The sequence below is a fragment of the Hyperolius riggenbachi genome, chromosome 6 (genome assembly GCF_040937935.1).
Source record: "Hyperolius riggenbachi isolate aHypRig1 chromosome 6, aHypRig1.pri, whole genome shotgun sequence".
Lineage (NCBI taxonomy): Eukaryota > Metazoa > Chordata > Amphibia > Anura > Hyperoliidae > Hyperolius > Hyperolius riggenbachi.
Window position 1 is genome coordinate 17,191,511 of NC_090651.1, and position 21,492 is coordinate 17,213,002.

At 44.1% G+C, this 21,492-nt stretch overlaps 1 protein-coding gene across 2 annotated transcripts in view; it reads right to left on the bottom strand.

Annotated features, from left to right (window-relative positions):
* Positions 1 to 21,492, bottom strand: part of PER3 (period circadian regulator 3) — an 81,701-nt gene that overhangs the window by 1,122 nt on the left and 59,087 nt on the right. Inside the window, exons 14-21 of one of the 2 annotated variants that reach the window (XM_068238923.1) lie at positions 20,421 to 20,562; positions 19,601 to 19,728; positions 16,371 to 16,568; positions 13,180 to 13,437; positions 11,752 to 12,503; positions 10,501 to 10,693; positions 2,357 to 2,534; positions 1,354 to 1,504 (exon numbers count right to left, since the gene is read on the bottom strand). In XM_068238923.1, the coding sequence (XP_068095024.1) occupies positions 1,354 to 1,504; positions 2,357 to 2,534; positions 10,501 to 10,693; positions 11,752 to 12,503; positions 13,180 to 13,437; positions 16,371 to 16,568; positions 19,601 to 19,728; positions 20,421 to 20,562 (2,000 nt within the window). The remainder of the gene's footprint in view (positions 1 to 1,353; positions 1,505 to 2,356; positions 2,535 to 10,500; positions 10,694 to 11,751; positions 12,504 to 13,179; positions 13,438 to 16,370; positions 16,569 to 19,600; positions 19,729 to 20,420; positions 20,563 to 21,492) is intronic. The other variant, XM_068238924.1, reaches the window with a different exon arrangement.

Sequence of the window (21,492 nt, forward strand, 5' to 3'; positions counted from 1 at the left end):
TATTTACCTTCCTGGCTCCTGCGCAGGCGCTCTGATGGCTGTCGGCTCCGAAGTAGGCGGAAATACCCGATCGCCGTCGGGTCTGCTCTACTGCGCAGGCGCAAGTTTCCAGGCGCCTGCGCAGTAGAGCGGACCCGACGGAGAACGGGTATTTCCGTCTATTTCCGTGCCGAAAGTCGCCACAGCGCCCCCGCTGGAGCCAGCAAAGGTAAATATTGAACTGACAGTCGGCACAGTCGCCGGCTGTTCGGAGGGCTGCGGCGAGACCCCCGTGGGACAGAGGATGGCGTGGGAAGCCTCATTAGGATCCGGAGGCTTCCCCCACCCGAGGTGAGTACCCCCCAGGGGAGGTTTTTGTTGTTACAGAGTCTCTTTAAGTTAAGGAGTGATTCCTATAGTTGATTGAATCCTTAAATTAATGTAAAAATTAATGTAAACTTGAGGATTCCTAGCTATTTTATTTTTTGGTACTTTTTACAAAAGTGGTATCTATGTAGAGAGAAATACACAGCAAGCACAATAGAGGGAGGAAGAGAGAGACATCAAGTGAATGTATACACAGACTAAGGGCTGAGACACACTGCAGTGCAATTTGAGATCAGTTTTTGGTTTTAAAAACAAGCTCCCAATGTCTTGCATTAAAATTGTGTTAAAATCTAAATAAAAAAAAAAACAATCATGTGATCACAGAAATTTTGCTACAATTTTAATGCAAGTCAATGGGAGTGTGTTTTTAAAAACAAATATGGATCGATAGATAGACTCAGCCCAGCCAGACTCAGCCCAGCCAGACTCAGCCCAGCCAGACTCAGCCCAGCCAGACTCAGCCCAGCCAGACTCAGCCCAGCCAGACTCAGCCCAGCCAGACTCAGCCCAGCCAGACTCAGCCCAGCCAGACTCAGCCCAGCCAGACTCAGCCACAACCTCTCCTCTCCCTGGCTGCCATACACAAGCTGCAGGTCGGCTGTATTCTCGCTGGCCGGAGGGGCGGAACTACATGCTGCCTGCAGTTGCTCCTCCTCTCCCTATCTACTGCATTTGAGAAAAACTACAAAGATGATAACTTAAGTGGATAACTTACTGGAATGATAAGATAACACTCTCACTGCAAAAGCTGTAAATGAACACTTAAAATACCGATCGATGTGTACTGATAAGTTTTCACGTGCCTTATCACTAGCATGGTCTTAGTGAATTGTGGACGATGTTTCAACCGGAAACACTCATCTGGGTGCTCCTTTAGATAAGGCTTACTTATGTGACAGGTTTGCTTTTGGGTCATGTGCAACAGACAAATCTATAAAATTATAATAAAATCCGACTCCTAACCAGGCAGACGCTGGTTTTACGTACTTGTGTGTCTATCTCATGCGGGATTGTGCGGTTACGGATCCAGGAATGTACTTCCGCCAGTTCTTCTTTCTGCTCCTCCGTGAACCACGGCTGCTTGCTCCTCATGGCCGCCAGCTTCTCCAGATCTGCTTTCAGAAGGGCCTCCTTATCCCTGCAAGAAGGAAGAGCGAAAGCCCAGAAATTATATAATGTGATGGGTCAAGCAAGCCAGCAGGCGGAACATTGTGCCGCTTCAACATTATTATATAATAAACAGAAATGTGTTTATATACAGGAAGGAAATGCTTCAGCTTCGGGATTCTCAGTATCTGTGTGTGATAAATGGGCGACAGTTGGTCACTTCTATATAGAATAAACCGGTCATTTTATCTGTGTATTGTTACTGCACAGACAGCTGTCTTGAAACTAACTATAGGTCACAAAACGCCTGTGTAGCCATGTAAACACTTATGATAGTTGGATAGTGATTAAAAGTTCAAAAGGTCATTTTCTCTGTGTGGGAGCTAAATGAACCAGATTTCATGTCACACTGACATGGCTGCTGTTAACACTTCAAGCCAAGATTTCCGGCTCTTAAAATGAAAACAACAATATAAGACTCCAGGAAAGTTCGGCTTAGGTTCAGATCTAGAGATAAAATTATTTAACTCATGAGTTTATTTTCACTTTAGGTTTGCTTTAATTTTGCCTACATAATCATTAGCAGAGATGGTAAATGACATGATAATAATAATTTCTGCTTGCGTGCAGGTCCGCATTTCAAGGATTTTTCCCCTTAAAGGGAAACTTAAGTGAAAGGGATATGCAGGCGACCATATTTATTATCTTTTAAACAGCTAATCCAGTCAGACATCTGATCTGCATGCTTGTTCAGGGTCTAGATTTTAGAACACTTGGGCATTGATAGTATTCCTTTAAGTTCGGCTTCAGACCGAAGAATCGGATAATTACAAATGACTGTAAAATGTTTAGGTGAACGCTTTGTCGCTGGCTGCGTCCTTACCTCTTGGGAACCTGATAGGTCATCATTATAGGGGTGGGGGTGCGCTCGATCATAGACCAGATGGAATCCCCGGCAGCTTTGGGGAAGGAGTCTGCCTCCATCGCTTCCGGCCGCTTGTGATCCTTCTTGGAGGTGTCCGAAGACTTGCTAGCAAAATACTTGCTGCTGTTACTACTCCCTTTAAAGGGTTAAACAAGAGACGAGAGAATTAGAATGTGATGCAATTACCCATGAAGAGTTATAACGCACACAGACAACATGACTGATTACAACTAGAGCTCGCCAGTGACATGCTAATCCGTCTGGCTGGCATGCCAACTGTACTTGGAGTTGGACCAATCAGAATGGACAGGAAGTGCGTCGGATTGGCCCAATTCCAATCTACGTGAAACTTGCATGAAAGACAGAATGATTAGGTTCTCACTGGCCATCTTGATTCAGAAGACGTGCTACATCACCAAAACAGTCAGCGTACTGGAGGCTTGAGAGAGCATCCAGCGCACCCATCCGGTACAATCTGAAGGCGTTATAGGATCGATAACCAAGCCCCATTAAGCCTTGCGGTAGCAAGCGTTCGCTTTCTGCAATTACCACAATAAAATGATCGGTAGGACACTAATCATTCTGCAAGCTTGGAATTGGGGCAATCCGAATTGGTTGGGAGGCATCAGTCGAGCCCCTTTAGAGGTTCAGGACTTCCTTATCAAGATGTAAGGCTGCACACTGGGCATTAAATCTCAGCAGCACTGATTAAGTTATAACGGTTACTGGATTACCACTTCCTGCATGCACCAAACCCCTACCCTAACCCCATCTGCCAAAATCGGTATTTGTGCAAAGGTCAGACGATGACATCATCCGGGTGGTGGTGGTTTCAATGCCCTACCATCACAATGTGGGGGGTGTTTACCACAATATCAGCCACACAGCGCCCCCTGATGATCTGTTTGAGAAAAGGTAAAGCTATCTCATGGGAAAGGGAGGGGGGAAATCAGTAGGGATGAAGTTCAAGCCTTGGTTAAAAGGTCCCTTCTCATAAACCCATGAGAGGTCTTGTAGAGTCCCTCCCCTCCTTAGTAGTCACAAAGTACGGATACAAACCAAACAAAAAAAACACAAAAGTAAGAGTCATTCTGAACCAGAGAAAGCAGAAGGAGGAAAGCACATACAAGTTTCCTGTAACACACAGAGACATAATCTTTAGTAAAGTAAGTGAAATACTCAAACAATGGTTAAAACTGAAAAAAAGGAAAAATATAGTAAAGAAAAATCGTTAACTGTAACCATTATCTAACAGGAAGTAGCAGCAAAAACATGCAGGGCCGTGGAGTCGGAACAAAAATCATCCGACTCCAACTTTTATGAAACCACCGACTCCAACTCAAGGTACCCAAAATTTCTCAGACTCCTCAACTCTACAGCTCTTGCAGGGTACAAGATTCATCCGACTCCCAATTCCTCAGTTTATAAAAACTACAGGTTCCAGCAACCCAAAATTGCTCCAACTCCATAGTGCTTGCAGGGTGCTGGAGTGGGTAAAAAACAGACTCCAGGTACCTGAAAATTGCTCCGACTCCACAGCCCTGAAGATAGGTCAGACTAGTTGACGAAACACCAAAAACTGGTTAGTTTCTGTGTGGAGAGCTACATGAGATTAGTCTAGTCCTGAGTATTACTTACCCCCATTTACCGGCTATACGGTCGATGGAGCGATGGCGTCCAGCCGCCACCTAGAACGTATGTACTTTATTAAGTAATGTACCGAGAAACCGCACTCTGGTGTACAGTGCAAATTCTACTGGCGGCCTCATGGAAAAACTGGAGGAAAGGATTGGTGGACATGTTGTCTGTAGCAGCCAATCAGACGCTAGCTCTCATTCAAACTTTTTTAAAATTTATTTAAAGCACACCTGCAGTGAGAGGGATATGGAGGCTGCCATATTTATTTCCTTTTAAACTATACCAGTTGCCTGGCATCCTGCTGATCTCTGTGGCTGCAGTAATGTCTGAATCACACACCTGAAGCAAGCATGCGGCTAGTCCAGTCAGAAATCAGTCAGAGCACCTCGCTCTGCATGCTTGTTCAGGGTCTATGGCTAAAAGTATTAAAGGCAGAGGATTGGTAGGACAGCCAGAAAATGCACATTCTTTAGAAGAAAAATATGTCAGCGTTTAGGTCCTTCTCACTTTAGGTGCGCTTTCATTGGGCTCCTATTCACAATCACACACGCGGTAAGGGATTTACTACCTCTATATTTTCAGCAGAGCTAATTTACGCATTTTTTTTCAACATTTACTAACATTTTTTCACACTTTTCCGCATGCGGGAACAATGCGTAAAAAAAAAAATAGGGAAACATGCGTAATCAGGTAGTAAACATGCGTAAACCATGAGTAAAAAAAAAAAAAGTTGCATTAAAAAAAAAAAAAATTGTCAAACATTTTGAAAAAAATTAAAGTCCAGTAAACAGCGCTCAAGGCTCCAGACTCTATTTAAAGGGACACTTAAGTCAAAAAAACAAAAAAAAAAAACAAGTGTTTTACTCACCTGGGGCTTCCAATAGCCCGCTGCAGTTTTCCGGTGCCCTCGCCATCTCCCTCCGATCCTCCTGGCCCCGCCGGCAGCCACTTCCTGTTTCGGTGACAGGAGCTGACAGGCTGGGGACGCGAGTGATTCTTCGCGTTCCTGGCCACAATAGCGCCATCTATGCTACTATAGCATATACCATATAGCAGCATAGAGGGTGCTAATGTGTCTGGGAACGCGAAGAATCACTCGCGTCCCCAGCCTGTCAGGCTCCTGTCACCGAAACAGGAAGTGGCTGCCGGCGGGGCCAGGAGGATCGGAGGGAAACGGCGAGGGCACCGGACAGCTGCAGGGGGCTATTGGAAGCCCTAGGTGAGTAAAACTCTTTTTGTTTGACTTAAGTGTCACTTTAAGTCAATGGGAAGCAAAATATATCACCTGCTACTTGTAGGCGAGATAAAATTGGTAGTCAATTCAGAAATAATGCACCCCTTTTTCTTTGTGAATTTTGATTCTTTGCAGGAATTACTGACTTTTGCGGACATTTGTCCACATTTGCGCACCTTTACTGCACTTGTTACACATGCGGGAAAAGCATGTGCAGGGGCTAGCCCCAAAGATCAGTGGCACGTGCCACGGATCTATTCTGGTGTGCCCTGAACGTCCTCCAGGCAGAGTCAGGGAGCTGTCAGCAGCTGGGAGCAGTGGTGAATAAATATAGGGGGCATGCTGGGTGTTGTGATGCCTTCATAGTGTCATGCAGGGCGATGTGGTGGCTTAATGGCAGGTCAAGGAATGCTATAGGGGGCTGCCAGACAACTTGGAGGCGGGCAGGCCAGCCCTCCCAGCAGAAAGCCAGACCAGCCAGCATGGGTAAGGGGGGGGGGGGCTTCATCCAACTTTTTGCTGTGTAGGCCTACTTAGACTGTTACGTTTGTGTACATTTGGCTCCACCCATAAACACCCACATTCTGTTGCATGGCCACACCCATTTTTTGGCTGGATAGCAACACTCCTGACCATGTGTACAATGTTAAATGCATGCGGTAAAAACATGCGTAAAATTTGGTGAATGTCAAGATGGTCTTATTTCGGTCCGTAATTTACCCCTGTTGCATTTCCGCATGTGGAGAAGGATTGTGAATAGAGCCCAAAGTGTCTGAAGCTAAAGACTTGTTTCGTACAGCAACCAAACGTTAAAAAAACACATTCATTTTTCCTACAAGAGTCTAGCCTTACGTTAACGTGAGGCGCTCAAACTTATTGCTTGACCCACTGAGTTGTGCTCCCATTTTTGCCTGAGGAAGCGGGGTCACGCCCGCGAAACGCGTTGCATTTGTGGAGTTGAATAAATTACTTGACAATTCTATTTTATTGAGACTCAAGTGAGTTTTCTTTTTTTGTAAGAGGGAGGTGAGTCCACCTTAACATCCCCCTCTCCTTTTAAGCGGTTTTTAAAACGTTTTACTCTACTCTGGCGCCTCTGTATACCGAGTTTTTGCTGATCTTCTAGTCCACCCTGGGTGGAGGGGTGCATCCCCATCTACTATCTACAGAGAGCGACTTCTTAACCTGAGTGGGGTCAGGTCCTAATGCTCCCCACCTGCATTTCCAGTAGTTGCCTATGGGTAACCCGTGTTTGTGAGTATATATATACATAAAATTGTATTGAACTCTTCATTTTACCTGACAATACTGCACCATATTGGGCTCTCGATTCTCTTCTTGTTTTTAAGCATAGCCTTACGTTAAAGCGGATATCCAGCCCATAACTGAGAAACCAGCAGTCCTCCTGTAAACGTAAGTTATAGCTGCCTGCGCTGTCTTCTCCCCTAAAGCCCCCAAATCCCCTGATTTCGGGTGCATCCCCCCCCCCAGTCTATCAATAGAGTAAACAGACTGGAGTTTCTCTTGGGGGGAGGGGGGGGGGGGGGGTGACCATTGGTTGGAAATCTGCAGTTTGGGGGCTGCGAGGTAGAAGACAGAGCAGGTAGCTATAATATTTTCTTTTATAATCGGACTGCTGGATTTTCAGTTACAAGCTGGATATCTGTTTTAAGTTTAAGTACAGTGAAAGGTTACGTTATTTAGATTGCACAGGCATACATTAAGCAGAATTCCAAGCAAACACAAAAGCAGTCAAAGGAAAGAGTATACTTACCTTCTCCGATAGCGCACCAGCTCACAGAATCCCCCCCCCCCCCCCCCAAATCATCCTTTTAGACAATACCAGTTGCCTGGCAGCCCTGATCTCATGGCTGCAGCAGTGTCTGAATCACACGCCTGAAACAAGCATGTGTCAAGTCCAGTCAGACTTCAGTCAGAGCACCTGATCTGCTGCATGCTTGTTCAGGGTCTATGGCTAAAAGTATTAGAGGATCAGCAGGTCAGCCAGGCAACTGGTATTGTTTAAAAGGAAACAAATATGGCAGGCTCCATAGACCACTTGCTACAGGTGGGCTTCTAAATCGCGTGAAACGCTGTCCATACACTTCAATATTGCATAATAATGCACACCGATTAGTGTTATCACATTATAGTTGAATTAAAAACTTTTAAAAGGACAACTCCAACCACACAACTAAATGCACCGTTAAGTTTCAGGATGAGGCAGATTCAGATTTGAAACGCATGAAACCAGGCATGGCAAACTTGGCCCTCCAGCTGTTAATAAACTACAAGTCCCACAATGCATTGCAGGAGTCTGACAGCCACAGTCATGACTCAAAGGCAAATGCATTGTGGGACTTGTAGTTCCATAACAGCTGGAGGGCCGAGTTTGCCCATGCCTACATTAAACAAAACCGGTTTCAGAATACCCCAAAGTCTTTGCAAAATAGAAGAAAACAAAAAGATACTTGCTGCCAATTGCCCCCTCAGTAACCTTTAGCTTACTTCCTAATCAGAATGTGGCAGGGAGGTGTGGCTATGCCGCAACGCACTGTCCCTCCCAATCAGGATGTGGGAGGGAAGCATGGTCGAGATGCTGCCCACTAACTCTCCCAATCAGAATGTGGAAGGGAGGTGTGGCTAGGCTGCTGCTCACCGCTTCTCCCAATCAGGATGTTGGAGGGGGTGGAGCTAGGTTTGCACTCAGAGCCAATGCAAAGAGGAAAAGGGAATTGGGCATTTGGACGACTGCAAACGAGATACTACCTTTAATTTTAAATTATGAAGCAGTTTTCTTTTAAAATTTTAACATAAAGGAATTCACAAGCATCTTTAATCATTTAGACATAACTTACATGACTGGAAGGAAGAGAAAGGGGAGACTGCACAGGGGCATTAAGCTCACACTGAAACGTTGCTTTCACTCAATGAAAATTTAAAGGACAACGATTGTGTAAAGTTATAAAATTTCAAATGCATACATACAAATGTGCATTTTGTAAGTCAAATGCACTTTAAATAACCTTTTTTCTCCTATGATGCAGTCACTTTCAGAAGGAATTGAAAATCTGAAAGATCTGTCCTGGACTAGTCCATCTCCAAATGGGAGATGCTCAGTTCTTCCTTTATTTTTAACAGCACTTGCTGAACTGCACCAGCTCAGTCCAACTGCCAAAATAGTGCACAAACAAGGCTGGCTGGTATCTTTGTATAGATCCTTTCCAGGATCTTTATTTTTACCTTTATTTTAGTAAAGAATAAAAGGTAATACCGAGAAGCTCCCATGAGGAGATTGTCTAGTCCAAAATCTGACAGATCTGTCAAGTTTTTACTACCTACTGCAAGTGACAGCAACATGGGAAAAAAGTAATTTGTAGTGCATTTTACTGTGAAAGAAATTTACATTTTAATTGTATGTATTTTACACTTCTTAACAGTGGCAGTCCTTTAAACTAGTCTGCATTTATGCCTGGATTGGAAGGTAACAGTTGTACACTAGAGGTATGCATAGGAATGGATAAGGGTCCGGGCACACTCATGCGTTGCATTCTGTTGCAGCATTGGCACCATTCAATTATAAGGAACTAGGCATTAGGCCCATGTGTGTATTATCGGGTGCTAGGTTGCCACATGTCGTGGCTGCGCAGCCCTGTGTAGTACGGCGGTGGCGGCACACAGATGCGGATACCTGCGGTTTTATTAGGTAGGATGGGACAGCTCTGCGTTGCACATGAGAATGCATGCAGCAGTGCATAGGTGAGCATCACACAATGATACTGCATAGCTGAAATCAGCTCAGTAATGGGGCAGTGTGGCCACGCCCTCATGCAGGAAACACTCCACATGACTGGACACACTGATCCCGCATTGCTGAAATCAGCTCAGTAATGGGGCAGTGTGGCCACGCCCTCATGCAGGAAACACTCCACATGACTGGACACACTGATCCCGCATTGCTGAAATCAGCTCAGTAATGGGGCAGCGTGGCCACGCCCTCATGCAGGAAACACTCCACATGACTGGACACACCGATCCCGCATTGCTGAAATCAGCTCAGTAATGGGGCAGCGTGGCCACGCCCTCATGCAGGAAACACTCCACATGACTGGACACACTGATCCCGCATTGCTGAAATCAGCTCAGTAATGGGGCAGCGTGGCCACGCCCTCATGCAGGAAACACTCCACATGACTGGACACACTGATCCCGCATTGCTGAAATCAGCTCAGTAATGGGGCAGCGTGGCCACGCCCTCATGCAGGAAACACTCCACATGACTGGACACACTGATCCCGCATTGCTGAAATCAGCTCAGTAATGGGGCAGCGTGGCCACGCCCTCATGCAGGAAACACTCCACATGACTGGACACACTGATCCCGCATTGCTGAAATCAGTTCAGTAATGGGGCAGCGTGGCCACGCCCTCATGCAGGAAACACTCCACATGACTGGACACACTGATCCCGCATTGCTGAAATCAGTTCAGTAATGGGGCAGCGTGGCCACGCCCTCATGCAGGAAACACTCCACATGACTGGACACACTGATCCCGCATTGCTGAAATCAGCCCAGTAATGGGCAGCGTGGCCACGCCCTCATACTGGAAACTCTCCACATGACTAGACACACTGATACCGCATTGCTGAAATCAGTTCAGTAATTGGGCAGTGTGGCCACGCCCTCATGCAGGAAACTCTCCACATGACTGGACACACTGATCCCGCATTGCTGAAATCAGTTCAGTAATTGGGCAGTGTGGCCACGCCCTCATGCAGGAAACACTCCACATGACTGGACACACTGATCCCGCATTGCTGAAATCAGCCCAGTAATGGGCAGCGTGGCCACGCCCTCATACTGGAAACTCTCCACATGACTAGACACACTGATACCGCATTGCTGAAATCAGTTCAGTAATTGGGCAGTGTGGCCACGCCGTCATGCAGGAAACTCTCCACACGACTGGACACAGTAGCGGCTTTTAATTTCATGACCTTTGCAGAGAGCCAGACATAAAAAATGGATTTCAAAATCAACAGTCTGATTGGTTGCTATGAGCAACACAGTCTTCCCTCACTCCAGCGGTTACCCCGAGGCCCAGTGTGTTAGTGAGTCCATTGTTTGAGCATTGTCTAAGAAAATCGGTACTTGGCATACTCACTACTACTACTACTACTACTACTATTACTACTACTACTACTACTGTCGCCCTGCTGTGCTCATTACCTAGGCCGCTCGCAGAGGTCCCGTTTGAGGTAGAGCCATTTGAACCGGAGCCCAATGAGCTGGAATTGGCAGATCCGCTTGCTGAGGCCGCTGACCCAGTGCCAGACTGGGAGTCCTCGTGTAATAAGAGGTCAAAAAGTTCACTAGAATTGGAGTGGCTGTCATTGTTCCCGCTGTCCTCTGCTGGGTCCGCCTGTGGGGAACAAATGTGAAGAAACGTTAAAAAAAAATGCACGTTGAAGCAGAATTCCAGTTTTTAGGGACTCCTGAAGCGAGAGGGCTATGGAGGCTGCCATATTCATTTCCTTTTAAGAAATACCAGTTGCCTGGCAGTCCTGCTGATCTTCTGCCTCAAATACTTTTAGCCATAGCCCCTGAACAAGCATGCAGCAGATGAGGTGTTTCTGTCATTGTCAGATCTGACTAGATTAGCTGCATGCTTGTGTCTGGTGTGATTCAGGCACTACTGAAACCAAATAGACCAGCAGGGCTGCCAGGCAACTGGTATTCCCTAAAGGAAATAAACATAGCAGCCTCCATCTCTCTCTCACTTCAGTTGTCCTTTATTTTTTGCTTTTATTTACAAGTGCTTGTAAAAGAGCAGATTTAAGTACCCCACAAAATGTCATATTTGTGTGTACATTTTTTGTGGCAGTCACATGTCCATGCTACCTCCCCCCCTTACTGAAACTCTGTATTAAAGCCACCAGAGCACCAAAAGTTAAAGAGACAATGAAGCGGAAAAAAAATGTATGATATAATGATTTATATGTATAGTACAGCTAAGACATAAAACATTAGCAGCAGAGATAGGAGTCTAATATTGTTTCCAGTACAGGAAGAGTTAAGAAACTCCAGTTATCTGTGCAAAAGAGCTTCACTGAGCTCCACGACTTTCAAAGTAACAGAGAAACTTGTTATAATATACAATACTGTAACATTTAACAACGAAAAATTTGTAATAAAAAAACCTGTATTGTATATCTTGTACATGAAGATAACTTTGTATCTCTGAAACATTGTAAGTCAAGTCGTGTGTAAGTAGGGAACTCTCTTTATTGCCGTAACGTCATTACTCCAGGCCTTTGGGTCTAACTAACACTTGATGCAGTCCCTGAAAGGGCGTACAATTGTACTCTTCCTGTGTTGTGCTCTGGGAAGTGAAGAGTGGTGTGGTGTCTATCAATTTTTTTTACTTAAAAATCACACGCGCTAAGCAAGCAGACCTCAATATATATGTATTGGACTTACACATTTGATGTCTACTTGGCTCTCACTCTTGGTCCCCTCTTGAGGCTCTGTTGGTTTTGGTAACTCTTCTTGAAGTAGTACAAGTTGAAGCGGAGAGCTGCTTCTTGAGTTACTGAAAAGTCGTGGGTCATCACTCTGAGCGTCCTGCTGGTCCTCTGCAGACATGGGGGAAGAGGCACGTGACGTGGGGTCCACAAAGTCTGTGGGAAACTGGGATGGCACATTCTGGGGGATGGTGGGCGTTCCAGTGTATGGGTAGCCAGGTGGACATGTGTACGGAGAAGGAAAATAGGACTGAGGTATCTGCTGGTTCATGGGAGGGTACATATTGTAGTTGGGAACAAAGACAGCCATGAGGGTACCCATGTAAGGAGAAGGGAATCCTGGGAATGTCTGAATGTTGTAGGACATGTTGGGTTGTGGTATGGACTCAAGAGGAGTCCCGGAAGTGGTGGTACAGTCTCCTGCCACTGTGGAGGTCATTGGTGGGATCTGAAATCCAGGCATGGGGTAGGCTGGTTGGATTGGGATCATCACAGGAGGAGCAAAGGCCATGTTGGAAGGGCTTGGGTGAGAGACCTCAGATGCTGGCCACGATGGAGGCAGGGGACCGGGCTTTCTCGGCCGTGGAGGCTGATTGGGATGAGAACCATTACTGTCCGAGGATTCCATGGGCTTCTGCCTCTTGTGCTTACCCTGTTTTTTACCCTTCTTCCAGGCAGCAGGGGTAGTTTGATGAGAAGATTGTTCCCCTGCGGAAACAAAGCAGATCAGTACAAAGAAGTTTTAAAGACAACGACTATACTACTGTATATACTAAACTATACGTCTAGAAATTTAGATCTGACTGAATAAAAGTATAGGGGGTCGACGGGTCACGAGTAATGTGTGCACTATAAGTGACATTCCTATTTTAAGCAATTTACCCAGTGGTAGGGGACACTTTCTTGATAAAGGAAATGCCAAGACAACACAGGTCTGAAAGTCCTGCCCACAACAATTACCAAGGAAAAGACTTGGGGGAACACACTGGGGACTGGACGAGTTATTGGCTGCATTTAAGGGACAGGAAGGGTTAATGGCTGCAATACTTTATGCAGTGCGGTCATTAACCCCTCCTGGTCCCTAAGTGCAGCCATTAACTTGCTGAGTAGACTTATACTTAAGTCAATGCAAAAATCCAGCTTAAGAGGCTCAGATATTGGAGTTGGCTTATACACGGGGTCGACTTATATTTGAGGCTATACGGTAACTTACTAGAGCAAAACTTCATCTAAAACAGTAACACAAAGCTGTTATATACACAAACACACAAAGCGCTGCGGAATATGTTGGCGCTATATAAATAAAAAATAATAATAATAATATATTATACACATGCATACGCTCAAAGTGACAAGGACATTACGAGCAGACAGAGCGATATACCTTGGATACCCTGTTCGTGGGAGCAGGCCTTGCTGCGGCTATCTTGCTGCAGGTAACTACTGTAAGGAGACTGCAAAATTCTCTGCCGAAACCGGTCGACATAATTCTGCTCCTCTTTCTGAGTGTGAGCGGACAGGACCTCCTTAGTCAGCCCAACCTGCTTGAATTCTTCAGGAACCACCGTAGAACCGGGTGCTTGCGTAGGCCGCATCTCTATCTGCTCACTGCCAACAGTGGCGTCTTCGATGGCTGTCACCTCTGGGTACATAACACAACATACACACTGATATAACAAGTAAAGCAAAAAGTACTACTTACAACAGTGAAAACAAAAACAACTAAAATATAGTTAATGCTGTAACCCAAGCTGCAAAGAGTCCATCAAGGTAAAGCTAGGTTTATGTCACACCAGAGACTCTATAGCGGGGACAACTCTCTGCTCTGTGTCTAAGTTGTTACTTTTAAAATTAATCTGAAGTGAAAATAAACTTAAGAGATAATTAAATGTATGTGTTGTACAGCTAACAAATAAAACATTAGTAGCAAACAACAGAGTCCCATATGGTTTTCCAGTACAGGAAGAGTTAAGAAACTTCAGTTATCTATGCAAAAGTGCTTCTCTAAGCTATTACACCCACTGGGTTAAAACAGCGCTGTTTTCTGAAGCACATAAACCGCCAAGAAACAGCGAGACAACTTGAGATAAGGTTTTACTGCAGAAATGTTCAAAGGGTCACTATTTCTGCTATGTTTTATAGCTTTATAGACAGAGTGTGGTTTCTAAACTGCAAATATGACAGAATGATGTAATGTTATAAAAAAATGTATATAACTGAAAATGAAAACAGGAGATTTTTCTTTGCTACTAATATTCTTTGCATTATCTGTACTACGCATAGAAATCATCATAAGTTGTTTTTTTTCCTGCTTCAATGTCACTAATAATATGCAAAGCATCTGTTCGTGACTATGCCACACTAAAGCCACATACGTGACGCCTAATGAGATACTAATTATTGTGAGTTGATGCGAATGTTATGCAAATTGACCAAAGAAATGCACCGGAGGCATCCAAATGGCATACATTTGCATCAACTCAGAATTGTTAGCTTCTTAGGCTGCATTTCCACTTGTGCGGTGCGAATCGCCGCGGCAAAAATTCGCATGCGGATGCGAAATTCGCATGCGGGTTCATGCGAATTTTCATGCAAATTCGCACGCGAATTCGCATGGATGACGATGTATGCGAATTTAACCATGGCACTGCTGGTGTGCTTTTCCATTGTTTCTATGCGAATTCGCATGAAAATTCGCATACCCAAACCTCATGCGAATTTCCTATTAAATACATTGTATGCGATTCGCATAGCGGTATGCGGTATGCGAATTCTGATGGCTCTGCCATGCGAATTTTTTCTGCACAGAAAAACGCAAAGGAATCCTGACAAGTGGAAACAGTCCCATTCACTTGTATTGCTATGCGAATTTGCATGTGAAAAACGCATGCGAATTCGCGATAGTGGAAATGAGCCCTTAATGGCCATTCCTAAGCGACATGAATCTGGCATAGGTTTGTCAGCTATCAAGTCTCAAGTGTTCCATAACAGACATTTTAAGTCAACTACTGATGCCTCAGGAAAAAAAAATTCAAAAATAAGGAATGTGAGACAATAACTGTAAGAAAAATATATAGCAGTAGAACGTATGCCTCTCGATTTGTGAAGGTCTCATCTTCTTATTGTACATATCCCGCTGTATCCAGATGGCCTTTGTTCAGTGCAGTTATAAATTAGGAATTTGGTTGCTTTGGACAAAAAAAAAAAAAGGCCCATTTCTCTTATGGAACGGTGTCTGGACGCGAGGAAGAAGAAGTTGTTGGTGGTGGTGGTGGTAGGGGGGGGGGATATTGTAAATGGAAAAGGGGGGCAAGAAATGGCAACAGAAAGCAGTATGCACTGCCATCTATGTCCATCTATGTAGCAGATGGACAAGCAGGAGAAAGTGTTACTAGAAAGTAGCTAGTGGTACAGACAGGAGCGTAACTAGGGGAGGGAGGGGGGCGCGGCAGCCCCGACAACTGCAGGGGAGGCCGGCCCAGAGGTGTGGGAGGGCCCAAACTACTAACCTTCCCTCCATCTGATACTTCAGATCAGGTGTTTTTGTGGCTATACATTATGGGTGTGAAGATCACTTGTTTTGTGACCCTATGGGCCCCCAGGCTGTGAGGGTAAGGCATGGGGCCCCTTAAAAGTTTTGCTGGCAGGCCCCAAGATTTGTAGTTATGCCCCTGGGTACAGAAATCTGAAGGGGTTCCCCCCCCTTCTAAGAGGGTAAAAGAAAAAAAAAAGTCAGAGGGTTAAAAAAACACCAACCTGGAAAAAAAAATTAAGTGGTTTAATTTGGGGTCCTGTTGAGTCCACGCTGAGCCAGTACATAAGAGCTGCTAGTACGAGATAAGAAACAAACTGTGCCCTGTAACATGTCTGAGAATATAATCTCTGGCAATATGAAACTGGAACAAGGCTGATTTCGTCAATCCTATTTTGAAGTCTAAAGAAAGCCAACACATACAACTCACGTTTAATTGTTTCAAAGTCACCAGGACCCCTTTATCAAGGCAGCCAATAGGATGATGTCCATTCGATGATGACTAGACAAAGGGGTCCAAGTGGCTCTAAAATGTAGTCTTTTTATGCGATCGATTATATTTCATGGCTTTTTGTTATTTTTTTGTCCTTTTTAAATGCTGACTTTCTTTGGACTTGTGAACCAAGTCTGTGCACAGCAATCGGTTTAATTTGCGAGAATAGCCAGAGAAGCAGAACAGCTGTTACAAATAAAGAGTTTAGGTGATGGTAGCACTAACTGCTAGTCAGTGACCATACGAAAATTCTTACATTTGTTTTAAGGAGATGATAAAGGAAAAACAAAGCAAAGGAAAAGCAAATAAAAAGGACAACAAGGGAGACAACAGAGGAGGAAATGTAAAAAAAAAAAAAAAAAAAGTGAAAAAAAAGGAAAGGGCAAAAAAGGGGCAAAAATAAAAAGGGGGGGGGGGGGATACACAACCACAAAGGGAAAGACGAGACTATAAATAAAAGGAGAGCTCATCTGGCAGAGAACATTTTTTGGCTTCTTCAGAAGAAAAATGAGACGACTCCTCCAGGATATGTAGAGATGAAAATAAGTACCTGACTCAGGCTGAGGGACATGTACAATGGTGCTGCTGTAGCTACACTGGCTGGTGATGGATACAACACTCATGGCCTTGATGGACAGTGTGAGGTCGGTCAGCGGAGCTCCCACCACGGCTGCCGTTGTCTGAACGTCGGTTGTGACCATTGACTCCGCGGATAGCTGGCTGGTAGGCGCTGCTAGCTCAGGAACATCTTGCAAGAATACAAGAAATTCGAGGACAATTGAGTATCAAGTTGGAAATATCAAAGTTCTCTACAGTTAAAGTCGGCCGCAGAGAAGTCTACTTACCGGAACCTTCAAAATGAAAGTCAATTTGGTGCGGTAAGCCAGGCAAATATATCCAAATGAAGTAGTATTTCCCATTACAACACCAATTACATGAAGTTACCCTTCATCAGGAGTCCACAGCTTTACCCATTAGCCACCATTATCGCAAGTAGAGATAGTCAAATAATTCAGCGTTGATGGAAATTATATGCTGATGTTATGCTAATTTGTGCAGCTTGGAAACTAACGAATCAAAATGCAGCAGCTTCTGCGTTGGATTGGTCTATTTCCAACTCCATACATTTTCCAAGCTATCAGCATAACATCTGCATCAAAGTCCCCAACAGAAAGCTTTAAAATGTACCCGAGGCAATATGTGAGATGATGAGATAAACTTGTGTAGGAGCAGTACAAAACCTAACCAGGCCTTTTTTATTTTGCTGCTTGAAAGAGTTAATGTCTAGACATAGAAGTGACATCTTCTGTCTTGTGGGTACCTTGTGGGGAATATAGTAAACATCACTGATAAGCAGATTACAGCTATAAAAGTCTTACTGGCAGAATGCAACTTGAGGCCAGGGAGAGATAAAATACATGAACAATTATCCTTTTTCTAACTCTGGGACACTTAATAAGCTGCCACTGATTAGACAGTAAAACATTCAATCTAATTTGTAAATGTTTAAATATAAGAGATAACCGTGGGACATTAAATCATCTTTAGGAGTAGGAGGCTAAATATAATTGTTTATTTCATCCGTTCACTTTCACCTCGGGTTCACTTTAATATGAGACAGCTGGTTAGAGAATGAATATACTTGAGTCAGGAAGATTTTGAGGTGGCGAAACGTAAGGCTGGGAATCCCTTTAAAGATGTCAGCAGCCTGTGCATGTTTCAGCCTACCAGCGTCCACTCATAATAACTGAAATATAAGTTTTAGGTGGAGTGTTCCTTTAACAACGAGGCTTTGTCCTTTCCTCTTCAAAAAAAACTTTCAGACAATGGTGGAAAGAGAACTTGTCATGTTGATGCTCTATCAATCGTCTATGTATATATTTATCTTTTCTTGGGGCTCCCAGGGTGTCCCTAGAGCCAAAGCTAGAGCCATAATGAGGAGACCACTGAGACATTCTCTGATCTCTGCCCTTCACACACAAGTTTATTACTCCCAGTACAAGCAGTGACAATGCCGCTGTTTTGGGAAAAGTTATGATGAGTTTTGATGGCATTTTCTTCGAGTAATTAGAACAGGGTGAGAGGTCACCAGTACCAGGAATAATAACTATAGGGTGGAGTCAGGAGAGGTGTGGTCACGTGTCCAGTTACATCACTTCCCTTTCTTTGATCTGTAGAGCCTTGTAGCGGCTTCACTGTAAGTCACCCAGAGTTTGGCTAATACTTGTATCATAAAATGCAGTTTGTTTTTTTTAAAGCATATTTGTTTTACATAACACTGTTTTAGGAGCCTCGCCTGCTGGTCTGAGAGCAGAAGAGATATAGGCTTGCTTTACTCTTGCAGTATAAGTCCCAACATATCTAGAGGGGGGGGGGGGGGAAAGAGAGAGAGAGAGAGGAGAGAGAGAGAGAAGGAGAGAGAGAGAGAAGGAGAGAGAGAGAAGGAGAGAGAGAGAGAGAGAGAGAGAGAAGGAGAGAGAGAGAGAGGAGAGAGAGAGAAGAGAGAGAGAGAAGGAGAGAGAGAGAGAGAAGGAGAGAGAGAGAGAGAGAGAAGAGGAGAGAGAGAGAGAGAGAGAGAGAAGGAGAGAGGGGGGGGGGGAAGAGAGAGAGAGAGAGAGAGAGAGAGAGAGAGAGAGAGAGAGAGAGAGAGAGAGACACAGAGAAAGGGAGATAGGGAGATCAGGTAAGAGAAAAGGAGAGAGAGAGAGAGAGAGAGAAGAGAGAGAGAGAGAGAGAGAGAGAGACACAGAGAAAGGGAGATAGGGAGATCAGGTAAGAGAAAAGGAGAGAGAGAGAGAGAGAGAGAGAGAGAGAGAGAGAAGAGAGAGAGAGAGAGAGAGAGAGAGAGAGAGAGAGAGAGAGAGAGAGAGAGAGAGAGAGAGAGAGAGAGAGACACAGAGAAAGGGAGATAGGGAGATCAGGTAAGAGAAAAGGAGAGAGAGAGAGAGAGAGAGAGAGAGAGAGAGAGAGAGAGAGAGAGAGGAGAGAGAAGAGAGAGAGAGAGCCAGAGCAGAGAGGGGAGGGGAGAGAGAGAGAGATGGATCAGGGGAGATCAAGGAGGAGAGAGAAAAGGGAGATCAGGTAAGACACAGGAGACAGAAAGGGAGATTAGGGAAGAGAGAGAAATCAGGGCGAGCAAGGATGACAGTGAAAGGAAGATCAGGGAAAACTGGGGAGACAGAGAGAGGGTGAGGGAGGACAAAACCAGAAAACTGGGCCCCTCACCACACTACAGTTACATCTGACTTTGTGAACAGCAAATTACAGTGAAGACATTAAACATATCTGAATACAGTTAAAGTGTACCTGAGATCCTTAATAGTGGTGCATGGGCTTCCCTCGCTGTTATTACTGCCAGTAATCTGGTTAGTCATGCCCTTCTGCGCATACTCCCTACGACACACTCCAACACCCGCGAGCGTTCTGAGCTTGTGCAATACTACGGCGCAGGGCAGCGGGGGGGTTGCTCAGAAGAGCGTGACTGGCCAAAGACAATTGGCCAGGGAGGAGGGAGCCCCAGGTAAGTATAAATACATCACTATTAACTATCTCAGGTTTCCTTTAAACAAAGTTATTAAGAACAAGTCAACTTTAACGGGAATCCGTCACCAGCAGAGAAGTGAATGGGGGTCCATCGGCCTTAACTAAAAGTGAGTCAGGCATATTTCCCCAGTCTTACGGCAGGGGACGTGGAAGCAGCATTCATTACTAGGCTGAGCTGAGACCATACATCTACAGATAATCATACAGATGTGGCTATTGCCTATGATCACTAATTACCTGCTAGGACTTCCAGGTCACTTTGTCCAGCAAGACCCGGCTTGTCATCTTCTGAGGAGGAGGAGGCAGTGTTGATGGAGGACTGGCATTTCCTTTTCAGAGCTGGGATGTTGTAACTCTCCAGATACCTGCAAAGCCAAGACAGCAAGACTGAAACCAACACCTAATAAATGTCACATGTCCGTTATTCGCTAATAAGCAGCAAACTCCATGTAGGATGATGTCGTTTTAATCATTGATATAATCATGCTTCATCCAACCACCAGTGATATTGTATAGAGATGTTAATACATATAGTATAGTGCCCATTACCAGTATATGAACAGTTAACATTCCTTTACTACTGACCATTTCCATGATAAGTGTTTGGTTCTAGATGTTAATAGGGAACATGAGAGGACACAGCTTTGTTTTTTTTGTTTAACCCTTTTGCAGCGAGTTTTTTTTTAAAGGCTTGTAAATGCTGTAGGCCAATTTATTTTAACACTTTTTTATTTCTTCTTTGTTAGATGTTCTAGCTTCTAATTACTACTGCTGTAATGCATATTTATGGCCACTTACCACTAGGGGGCAGTGAGAGACAATAAAAAAGAGGACTTCCACTTTCTATGTTTTCTGCTTGAAGAGAGAGATCAAAGCATTCCAAGAATTTACAGCTAAGCTAGGTTTGCCGACTGAAGACAAAAGCAGTGCTTTATCTTAAAGTGAGATAGCTCATTTGTGGCTGTTAACAGGTTATATAATACAGTTAATTCAGATAACTTGGTAGATGCCAATAGGTCTCCTGTGACAAAACCAAACAATGCTGTAATCACCTTACCTAATAATACTGTCCACGCAATTGATTTGCTGGTAGGAAGGTATATGGGGCCCCTTTCTGGATACGTCGCAGGACGAGGCCACCTGTCCGCCCATCACCGCGTTTTCCTGAGGTCGTACAAAGACGTTCATGGTGGGCTTAGCTGTTCAGTAAGAGAAAAAAGAGCAGACTTACAACACGCTTACATTAAAATCACTGCATTGTCCGGCCACGTTTGTCGTCATCGGTCAAGGACATTTTGTGAGCTCAGTTAGTATATCTTTGCTTTGTGGCTATTTAATTCAGAGTCTAAAGCTGGCCATACACTCTTCAATTATCACTCAATTCTGTAAGATACTTGATCATAATATCGACTGTAATAATTAGATCCTAATATGGATCGAAAACAAAAAAAAAATTATCGTATTTTTCAGATTATAAGACGCTCCTGACCACAAGACGCACCTAGGTTTAGAGGACAAAAACGAGGGGAAAATATATATATATATATATATATATATATATATATATATATATATATATATATATATATATATATATATATATATATATATATATATATATATATATATATATATATATATATATATATATATATATATATATATATATTTTTATTAACCGGGTGCATCCATGGTAAAGACGCATCTTGAGGCTTATGTCCCCTCTGCACCTTGTGCCCCTTTGTATCCCTTGTGTCTGCCTGTGGCCTCCTCTGTCCCCTGTCTGTTTATTTTACCACATTTTTTTTTTATTTCTTTTTGCTACATTTCCTAGCTTCTAATTAGTACTGCTGTAATGTGTATTCATGGACACTTGTCACTAGGGGGCAGTGTGAGACAAAAACAGAGGACTTCTGCTTTCAGTTTTTATATTTTCTGCTAATAGAGAGATCAAAGCATTCCAAGAATTTACAGCACAACCATTTCTGCTCACTGGAGGTCAAAAGCTGTGCAATCATCTCAACCAAGATAACTCTACTGAAGTTGCTAATGGGATAAGCAGCTCCGAAATACATCAAATGCCACAGCTTCTATACCTGATCAGTCCACTTCCAATCTGTATAAAAGTA